General features: G+C 36.9%; 1 protein-coding gene across 1 annotated transcript; it reads right to left on the reverse strand.

Moving 5' to 3' along the window:
• Positions 1 to 425: 425 nt before the first annotated feature.
• On the reverse strand, positions 426 to 9,950 carry LOC147279752 (Zinc finger C-x8-C-x5-C-x3-H type family protein). Its single transcript, XM_086252592.1, has 9 exons — positions 9,390 to 9,950; positions 8,571 to 8,723; positions 8,328 to 8,450; positions 7,985 to 8,143; positions 4,849 to 4,941; positions 4,340 to 4,456; positions 3,615 to 3,689; positions 3,182 to 3,399; positions 426 to 2,075 (listed from the first exon to the last, which is right to left on the reverse strand). Exons 1-9 carry the CDS (start codon positions 9,771 to 9,773, stop codon positions 638 to 640), a joined length of 2,760 nt encoding a protein of 919 aa, XP_086108718.1. The 5' UTR covers positions 9,774 to 9,950; the 3' UTR covers positions 426 to 637.
• Positions 9,951 to 10,657: the final 707 nt, after the last annotated feature.

The raw sequence follows: 10,657 nt of genomic DNA on the forward strand, positions 1-10,657 counted from the left end.
AGTTCTTGAGGAAGATCCCAAACAAAAACACTTGGGAAATCCCAGATGGCCTTGCCGAAATTCCTAGGGAGGGAGAAAGAGAGTTTTGTTGCTTTCGGGCCTTTCTGTTCTATAAAAAAATTCACATTATGCATCCTCCAAAACTAAAAATGAGGGCTTCAGTCCTACAACTGACCAAACTCTGATTCGTATTTTTCATATGAATAGATTATTTATTTATATTATATATAATAATAATAATAATAATATGATTAACTGACATTACCTGAACTTGAGCCTGTCAAAAGTTTTCTATTTTTGACGAGTAAGGTTAATAGGTCAAGGAAGTAGAAAGGTATCACAGTCAACCATATGATTTGGAGAGAAGGGAAGGATTTACAACCCAACATCTTCCATTGTTTTTGCTATAAGTAAAAGCATTATTGAATTTCAAAACTGATACTGATTAGGGACTAAAAAACAATGCCCTTGACCTCTTTGATCCTTTTAGAAGAGATTAAGAGAATACGACTTTTTTCAGCTAAAACTCATCCAAGGTTTCACAACTTCCATATTAGGATAAGCTAAATATAACAAGTTACACTCTTTAGTGGACACAGCCTTTATACAACTATTCTTAGAGCCTCTACTTTTATGATTAGTTTTTCTTATGATGTCGTTTGTGATCACCAGATCTATGATCTACATGGTGTTTCTTGTGTTTCCTTCCAGATTCTTTGTTATCTTCAGAAGAATCTGTCTCCTCCAAGCTATATGAGCGTCTCATACGACTTGCTTGGATGCTACCCTGTGATCTGTTTTCATTTTTAAGCTCCCGATCATTGTTTGTAGACTTTCTCCTAGATGTCCAGTGTTTTGAACAAGTTGGCTTTTCAGATTCATAATGATCTTCCCTGCCAATTTTATCATAATAGTGCAATTCAGAATCAAAATCACTTAATTCGTCTCTTCCACTATATCGACCTGGCCTGCCAGGCTCATTATTCTCTGAACTTCCAGCCTCCCTTTTACAATTATGGTATGTCTCAGAGGAACCATTATCAGGTTCCCAGCGATCTTGTTCGTCAATGTGTACATCAGAGATGCATCTTAAATCAGAATCATGTGATCTATATCTCTCATCATATTGACCCAAACTGCTGGGCTCATGGGTTCCATCTGATCTCAGCTTTTTAACAGGAGACTCTGCTTTCCTTACCTCTATGCTCAAATCATCTCCTCTATGTTTCAAATTTTGTGCTGGGACTCGATTATCATCCGAAATATCAGACACTTCATCCCAGTGTTTTGATCGTTTCCTAGCATGACTGCGGTGTCTTTCTGCATCCTTGTCCAAAAAATCATCACCAAATTCAGTACTACAAGATCTGGTTCTATTCCCATGATCTATGAATTTAGAAGCTTTGCTACTCAGTCCTAAGGTTTTCCTCCTTCGGTCCTTGTCACCTCTCCTGTTGCTGTCTGACCACTCTCCATCAGTATCACGAACTCGGATCTTGTTGTCCTTATGATTATCTGGATATCCCACCTTCCTCTTGAGTCCTGAATTTATCTTGTTGTCATGGTATGCATCTCTGCCTTTTTCCCTATCTGACAAGTCTCTGTCAACTTCATGATGTTTGTTCTCGTAATCTCCATCATCATCAAGGAATCCTACTTTCCGCTGTTGGCTTGAGCTTTTCATGGTGCATTCATGCTGTGTAACTATGTTCTGTTCCCTGTCTGACAGATCCCCATCAGATCCAGTTTCATAGGTTTTGTTCTTGTGGTCGCTGTTTTGTCGCCTTGAGCTTTTTCTTGTGTGACCATGGTGTCTATCTCTATCCATGTCTCCATCCCTATCCAACAATTGTCCATCAGATTCAGTATCAAACTTGCTTCTCTTCCTGTGATGATAGTGTTTTAAGTTCGTACATGGATCCTCATCAAGAGTTGTGGCTTGATGTTTATCATCACCTGTATGCCTCTGACGGCATGTGCCCTTTAGAACATAATTCTCATCGTCATATCTTCTACCAGGACCAATAGAACTTGAGTAATCCCTCTCTCTAGATCTAGATCTTCGCAAACGGTACCTGCCATGAATCTGGACATTATGAGAACCTATCTATGAGCAAAAGAGGAAGAAATGCACAAGTTAACGTAGAAAACAAATTCTCTTCTCAACAGCTATGCAAGCAATACACAGGAGTTGGATGATGAAGAACAAGTTCGCAGCAAGCTAATATATTGTTCACCAGACCATTAAAAATAAGGAGCAATTTATAACACCTAAACATCAAAATATGCCCTTCACAGCAATTCTATATATAACTAAACTTAAACCAAATTAACAAATGGGCAATTCAATCACCTAGAAAAATTTATCACAATGAATTAAATTCCAAATGAGGGCAGTTGTAATATTACTAACACCTGCCACTTTCTACCAAATATATTTATTTCCCTCAAATATGTCTGATTGCATGTACTTGTGATATGCAATATTATCTGATGATACTTCTATGTGCAATATAAACCCAGGCATAAAAATAAGATAAAGTTCTAGAATACAAACTGTAGCATGCACATTGGACTGTCTTTTCTCGTCCTTTTACAATGCCAAGCCCTCTATTTTCATTTTTCAAGAAGGTTAGGTAGCTTGTCAGGAATAGACCCCCCAAAGTTACACTGAGCTTAGAGCGTGAAAATTTAAAATAACAAAATTAAACAGGATGTGAAGGAAGACAGTAAAAACAGAGACAGCGAATCATAAGATGTAGATTACGAAATCTACAACGATACTCAGGGGAAGACTACCCAAAATTGTATCACCATTTATTTCTACTGATAAACTATGTTGGTTAATTACTATTTCCAAAAGCTTCAGCTGTTAGATATGAGCCAACTATTATTTTATAATCCATCACTTCCCTCACGTGTAAGCCTCTGTCTACAACTTCAGTGCCAAACACATGGAATTCAATATAAATTGGGAGATTGCAGTTGCAGGGATCTGAACTCAAGATCTTCCAATCTAATACCATGAAAGTTTCATTGGTTAACCACTATTCCCAAAGTTTAAGCTGGTAGGATGTAGGCCGACTTTTGTTTTATATTCAAATAACTACATAAACTAGGTTTCACAACAGTAGACAGCACATTCAACAGCTACAGCTAAAAGCCTAAAAGTAAAGCATACCTCTCTGAATCTGTCATTGACATCTTGCTAGAGTTCTTCAGGTATCCAAAAGTTTCCTCCACCATCTGTTTCTCGTATGCATCAGAATAACCAAATAAAGCAACCATCTTTTTCACCCAATACTTTGGGGGTGGTCTATCACTGTCAGCCCATTCATAGTCTCCACCAGGATTGCGGAAACAGTGGATAAAATTGCAAGTTGTACCATGGGAACATGACTGCAAGATGGAAGAAGAAAATTATCAACACAATACCAGGCTTTAAGATTAGAATTGATATATAAAAGACGGATATTATTTTGTTCAGTCATATTATTTTATTACTGAACTACAAACTGCAAAACTGTATTCAATTTCAAAAGCACAACCAAGTTTAACACCAAAAAAGAGTACGGCTCATATAGAAAAGTGAGAAGTGAAGGGACTGACTGTACCTTGTACCTGGACTTCATATATTCCCCACATATGGCAACCTTCCATCTTGTAACATTGATAAAGTCACAACTTATCTGTCAAAAACCATAACAAGATCAACAAAGCCACCCCCAAAACTGACAGTTCTATAAAATGTAAATAAAGTCAGGAAAGTAAAACAGTTGAAGAGCCATCCGGAGTAGCAGCTGGCCTCTGTGTACATAATAGTACTTCAAAGCATAAAACTACAATACTACCCCTCACTAAGCATAACTCCTTAAAATAGCAAACTCGTGAAAACACTGGCATGAGAACAAAACCTCTATATGTTTCAGTAGCTGTGGGTGCATGTCCAACAGATGCCTAGAAAACGATGTCATTAAGTGTACTACAAGAAAATAAATGTTATCACAAATGTGTGTCACCAGACACTATGCACTATGTGTGGCTTCAGAGAAATGCCAAAGATAAAGTTTAATTTATCCTTTCATACAAATAGCAATATGGAACGTACAAAACAATTAGAAATTATATTTTCATTCAATACGATAAACCCTATCAATTGTGTACGAGCACGACTAGCAGTGAAATTTTGCCAATGGTATTTAAAAAAAAATCACATAGCAAGTATATAGTTAATAGACAGTAAAAGGGGTATCCCCGAAACATTAGACAAAGAATTTGGTCTCTGTTCATTCATCACATCCCCATAAGCACTTACTCAAATACAGAGGAAATGCAATACCTGTTTCCCAGCAAAGTAGCGACCATTGATAGATTGATGTGCATGCACAGCTGAATCCAGTGATTTGTAGTGTATGTACACATTTCCCCGCAAGTGGAATGAACCATTTCTACACACCTGACATAGACATTTCGTATGTCATCAGAGAAATTGGGTGGAGGGAATATGGAGGTAAGCTCCAACGGTAGGAAGCAAAGGTCTAAATTTTCACTCCATTTCCCATGTACTGTTGGAAAACAAAACAGGTCTTACTTTTTAAACTTAAAATCACACATCGAGAGAGAGAGAGAGAGTGTTAATTTTTGTTAAACAAAAGGGATCCACAGGGTAATTACAGACAGTCTAATATATATAGCACAAACATTATGCATATGAGTTGGAAAAGGTTAGGTACAGTTTTAGGTTGAAATTACCAATCAAATTTTTTGTAAACAAAATTCAAATCTGGCAATCAAAATAAAAATGCAAAGAAGACATATTCTGGAAATCACAAGGAAGCTGTCAGAAACCTTGAAATTAATAATTTCTCCAAACTTCAAGAACTCAGTATGCACATCCTCATAAAATTCTTCATAACAGCGGTCAACCTCCTCATCAGTACACTGAAAAGAAGAAACAATATTAAACAAAAAAAATTATACTCATCACCTTATATTAACATCGAAAGAGACAACAGGCCAGTCCCAGTACTAGATTTTGTCAAGATGCATAACAGACATGCCATACACCCTCCATCAAAACACCGAAAGATCAGTGTGCTAAGGGAGTTAAGTAAAGCAATGATAAAGGATATTAAATGCAAATGTTGTTCAAAAAAAAAAAAGGAATGAACAATATTGCAACTTAGCAATATGAAAAGATGCAACTGACTTATCACCAAAAAAGATAAAGAAAAAATAAAAAGGTGCAATTGACTTGAATATTAACATAGATGAGTTCAAATTCACAAACTAAAGCATATGTCTCTATCAAATATGATAAAAATAAAATTTATTCGTACCTTAAAAGAATTACAAGAAGGGACAGAGCTACGGTTCCCTTCATTTGTCCTAAGGCTCTAAGTTCTAACATATGTCAAATAAAATTCTTGCAAAATACTCTAGAGATAACTAGTAATGCATAATCATAGAGATAATCAGAACTAGTGGTAGAGACACGAATATAATACAAAACTGATAGAAAAATGTATTTGGACAGAGTTGTATTGTTTATGTTTGGTTTGCCTGTCGGTGGATATCTTGTCCACTATGTCTTGTAACTTTGAAAAGTTCAATAAAATTGTGTTTCTTATTAATAAAAGTAAAGATAACCACCACAATCCCTCCCACCTTGAGGTTTAATAAAAACAAGCTTTTTTTTAACACAAGTTGCACCACATTGGAAGTCTTTGTCTCATGCACTAAATGTGAGGATTGTCTACTCGAGGCTTAAAATGAGCCTCAGAGTCCTTTTGATAATGATTTAGAGAGCTATAACTTTCATATACCATTCCAGACTAATATACGCAATTCAGATTTCTGCAGCCACACCAATATGAGGAGTAATTTAGGAAGGTCAGTTACATCCAGAGCTTGAAAAAACAATAACAAAATTTTGGAAAACCTGCAGTAACTACTTTGATGTGCTCAAAAATGACTTCAAAAATTAAACACCAATATGGGTGATGGTGATGGAAAAATGCAAGGGAGTGAAACAAGAGATTGTATAAATTAGCTCATCTTGTCACATTGGTGGGTAGTAGGTACACTGAATAACTGAAACTTTTATGCAGCATGTTCAAATAACAATTGTTGGCCCACATCCTAACAGCTTAAGTTTTGAGGAATAGTGGTAAACCAACAATCTTTATCATGGTATCAGTGCAGGATATCTTGAGTTCGAATGCCTCCAAGTATATCCTCCCAATATAAGTTGTATTCCACATGTTGGGCTCTAATGGGGGAGAGGGATCCACGTGTGAAGGGGCATGTTAGAGTATAAAACAATCGTTGGCCCACATCCTATAACTTAAGTTTTTCGGAATATTAGTAAACCAACAAAATCTAACACATCATATTACACTTGATTTATCCACTGCAAAGCCCAAGAACATGGCAGCCAAATAGCCAAGGAGACTTACAGTTCACATGAAATTAGTTAAGGCCTTGGCATTGAAAAGGGAAAAAAGAATATAGCATGGTGACACTCAAAGATCTACCTGATGCAGTAGAGTCTAAGAGTGGAGTTATAAATAGAAAATCAGTAAGAATATCATCATAATCACAAAATTTTTAATTTGCTCACCAAACAAGCTTATCCAAACATGACATGATTTGCAGTTGCACCACAAAATTAGACTCAAATATAAAGTTTAGAAACTTATACTCAAGAAACTGATGCCTGTTCATTATAATGGTTAATAATATAACACACATGACATAATGTTTCAACAAACTATTTACTTTCTTATCATTCTGATTATGGAAAACAAAAGCGATCCAGTTTTCAATAATAGGTTCTGTGTATCTTTTAAGACAGTCTTTTCATTTATTTTCCCTGACATGTTTAGAGTAAAAGAAGAGCTAATTGCATTCACGTACTTCTAAAAGTTGCCGCCAAAAATCTCAAACTGTGGGGTGTAAGAACTGATATCAGATAGACAGCTTCAGTAACCCCAGGACAGATAAATTGCCCAACATACTATCAGGTGTTAAGGAGAAAACTTGTACTACAGTAAACTCAAATACAGACATTTATAGATATATGCATAAACACATACACATGGTTATTTATAATTTTATATAAAATATAGGTGTAAAAAAGAAATAAACAGGGAAGAAAAACTTATGAGATAGATGGTAATAAGATTAAGCAAACAATCGATACATTATATGATAACAAATTATATTGCCAACAAGAAGGATACACTATTAGCAATATCTATAATTCCAATACAACCAAGGCCGAAACTCTGAATCTCCACCAAAGTGAATCTTCAATGAATCTCTGATAATTAAAGTCAAAGAAGAAGAGTACCAATTCTTAAATGAGAAGAAGACAAATGAACTAAACCAAATTCCTGAACTAAAACACATCGTATGCAATCAAATGCAAATGAAAATGCTTCAAACAAAAGATAACATTTCAAAAAGAATGATACAAGAGTCTTTGACAATTTAAAACAACCACAAGCACAGAAAGAAAAGTTTTTCTTTTTGAGAAACAGAAATTTTATTGCTATAAACACTAAAAAAAAAGATAGTGGACAAGGTAAGCCTGCTCAACAAGGCACAATTTCGCAGATATGCCTACTCAACAAATTATAACTTAAAACTACTTATATTTTTTAATGTAAAAAATTTCCTTTTTGCAGTAATGAACTCTACGAACTGCTTTCTTAGATATGCATTTGATACCACATAAATAAAAAGTTTCACGGATTCAGTGAAAGATCCGAAGTACCCCAAAGTAATTATAACTAACAAATACTTATATTTTTGATGTAAAAATTTTCCTTTTTGCAGTGTGAACTCTATGAGCTGCTTTCTTACTTATGCAATTGATACCACATAAATAAAAAGTATCGATTCAGTGAAAGATCCAAAGGTCCCCACAGTAATTATTAGGATACAAGAATCACATGAAGGCATGGCAGCATTAACAGACCTCGAGCACTTCATCCTGCTCCCAAGCAAGGCCAGGACCATTGTACATGTTCTTGATAAGCAATGTGGATGATTTATCAGGGTAGAAATGGACTCTGCTGCAACGCTGACCAAACCGACAAGCTCCAGTTTTCAAATGGAAAGGACAATGAGCTTTATCCTGTCATATATAAAAGTACATTTCTCAAAGATTATAGACTGATCCTCACTGAGGAACAAAATTACAACGTCAAATTATGATAACTATTAGCAGAGATAATAAAGAGTTATAAATACAGAAATGAATAATAATGAGAGAGAGAGAGAGAGAGAGAGAGAGAGAGAGAAAGGATGAAAGAGGCAACCTGTTCAGTTCCAAAATGTGGTACTTGTTGAGCAACATTCTCAATTAGCTGCTGTGCTGACATTGATGAAGCAAAAGCTTCGGATTGTGGAGGGAGAGGATTGGACGTAGGCCTATCAGAATCCTGTCAAACAAATGACAACCTCTACCATTCAAACTTTCTGGTAAAACCAAAAGAGAAAGCACACTGTAAAATAATCTAGACTAAAATATCTCACCAAAGTTCCAAATTCATGTTACATACCTCCTTTCTACTTTTTTGGTCTGCGTTCCTCTTTGGAATCTTGACTCTTTTCTTCTTGACAATTATTTCATTTCCTTGCCAGATGATTTCAGCAGGCCCTTCTTCTACATACTCCCAATTATCAACCTCACTACTATCATGCACATCTTCAACCTGCCAACATATCGCAAGAAAACACAGAAAATCCATTTCTAAGACAATAAATATATTTCCTCCCAATGTATTACAAATCCAAAAGAAATTTTGAACCATAATGCTAAGAAGTAGTTGCCCTCCCCTCTAAATAGCATTCTAAACAATATTTCTTGCTTCTTCTAGCAGATAATGCTTCTATAATTTTTACCCCTTCAAACATAGCAGAAGTGCTGACCAAACATTAACTAAGCATCAAGGAGCTGTCACTTAACAAACAAATTATTTTTGTTTACAATTTATAGACCATGCCTATTGCCACAGCCCATCTACAAGGACCACTGCTCAGAAAAACGAGATTTCCAACTATGCAATATGCATTAAATAAATTAAGCAAAACAAACAAAAAATTAAAAGAAATTGTTCATGCAATAGAATGCACAATCAGCAGTTCAGCACCAGTAGGCATAGCATTATTAGAATCCAGAAAGCCAATGTGAACTCTCACTTTCCCACACTTTCACAGCAACCAAGCAGATCAAAAAACCAAGATGAAAATTAATAAATTAGCAATCCTATTCTTCCGAAGCAATGTTTTTGCAACATTTCCCCTACTATATAATGTGCTCAGTTGATCATATGTCAGGCACATTCTCAGGAATCAAACAGACCATAAATTAAATAAACCTGTTGTTTCCGAGACAATTGTTCTTCTTCTTTGATTCTCCGTTCCTCTTCTTCTTCTTCGATTTGTTTCTCTTTTTTCTTAATCTCCAAGGCTTCGATCCACGCTCGCTCTCGCTCCTCGAACATCTTCCTCTCTCTCTCGGACCTCTCGGCCTCCTCTTGCTCCATGATTCTCATCTTCACGAGCTCTTGAGGATCGTTGAGCATCGCCTCTTGTTCCTCTCGCAGTTTAGCCGCAATCTCCTTCCTCGTCTGCTTCCTCTTCATCTTCTTCATCGCCTTCCTCTTCTCCTCCCTGCTCATTATCACCGCTTTCTCCCCCGCTTTAGCCTCAGCTTCTCCTCCTTCTTCTATGGCTGTTGCTGGTTCTGAAATCTCATCCATCCTCGTATAAAAAGAAGTATGTATAACACAACCTAAATTATAGTCCAAACCGCTGAGGCTTCTTATGCTTCTTCGCTCTTCTGGTAAGGGGTATGGGTTTTCTTTGCTGCAGCTTGATCCGAAACGATGTGATTGCTGTGTTGGGCTGTGTTCCTTTCCAGATTTCTTAATGTTCAAGACAATGGGTTATCGGGTTATCGGCTTAGTGCATATGCACTCCTTTATTTACTTCAGCTACCGGGATAAATTTCACAAAAAAGGTAAATTTGGAAAATCAGTCTCTAACAAGGAATGAAATTTCGAAAATTTCGCCGAAATTTCGGCGAAATTTTCGTTTTTTAGGGATCCCGAAATTTTATCACATATCCGTTATTTTTCGTAAAAATTTCGCCGAAATTTCGGTAATTTCGCCCGAAATTTCGAAAATGCCCCAAGCACATTTTGGTTAAATTTCTGGAAATTTTACCGAAATTTGGCGAAATTTCAGCGAAATTTCGCGTATAAATCGAAGGGAGGCAGAGATCGGAGGGAGAGAGGGCCGCCGTCGCCGGAGGAAGAGAAGAGATCGGGAAGAGGAGGTCGCCGTCGCCGGAGGGAGAGGAGATCCGGGGAAGAGGAGATCGGGGAAGGGAGGGAGAGGGAGGAGAGAAAAGAGAAGGAGATCGGGGAGGGGAGGGGGAGGGAGAGGGAGGGAGAGAGAGGAGAGAGAAGAGAGAGAAGAGATTAGGGAGGGAGGAGGGAGGAGGGAGGAGTGAGGGGGGAGGGAGAGAAGTTGGTCTGCGTGAGTGAGGGGGGAGGGAGGTCTGCGTGAGTGAGGGAGGAGAATAGAAAGGTAAGTCTGCAGTCACGGGTGAAAAGGAAGAAGGAAAGAAAAAAAAGGAAGA

The sequence above is a fragment of the Dryas octopetala genome, chromosome 7, assembly GCF_963921425.1.
Source record: "Dryas octopetala chromosome 7, drDryOcto1.1, whole genome shotgun sequence".
In the NCBI taxonomy this organism is placed as follows: Eukaryota; Viridiplantae; Streptophyta; class Magnoliopsida; order Rosales; family Rosaceae; genus Dryas; species Dryas octopetala.

Coding starts and splice junctions, on each gene's coding strand:
- LOC147279752 (XM_086252592.1), bottom strand. CDS start 9,773: ATGGATGAGATTTCAGAACCAGCAACAGCCATAGAAGAAGGAGGAGAA. Junction 4,942..7,984: donor AGCAGGATGAAGTGCTCGAG/GTCTGTTAATGC, acceptor TCTTCTTTTCAG/TGTACTGATGAGGAGGTTGA. Junction 4,457..4,848: donor GAGAAATTATTAATTTCAAG/GTTTCTGACAGC, acceptor TGTCTATGTCAG/GTGTGTAGAAATGGTTCATT.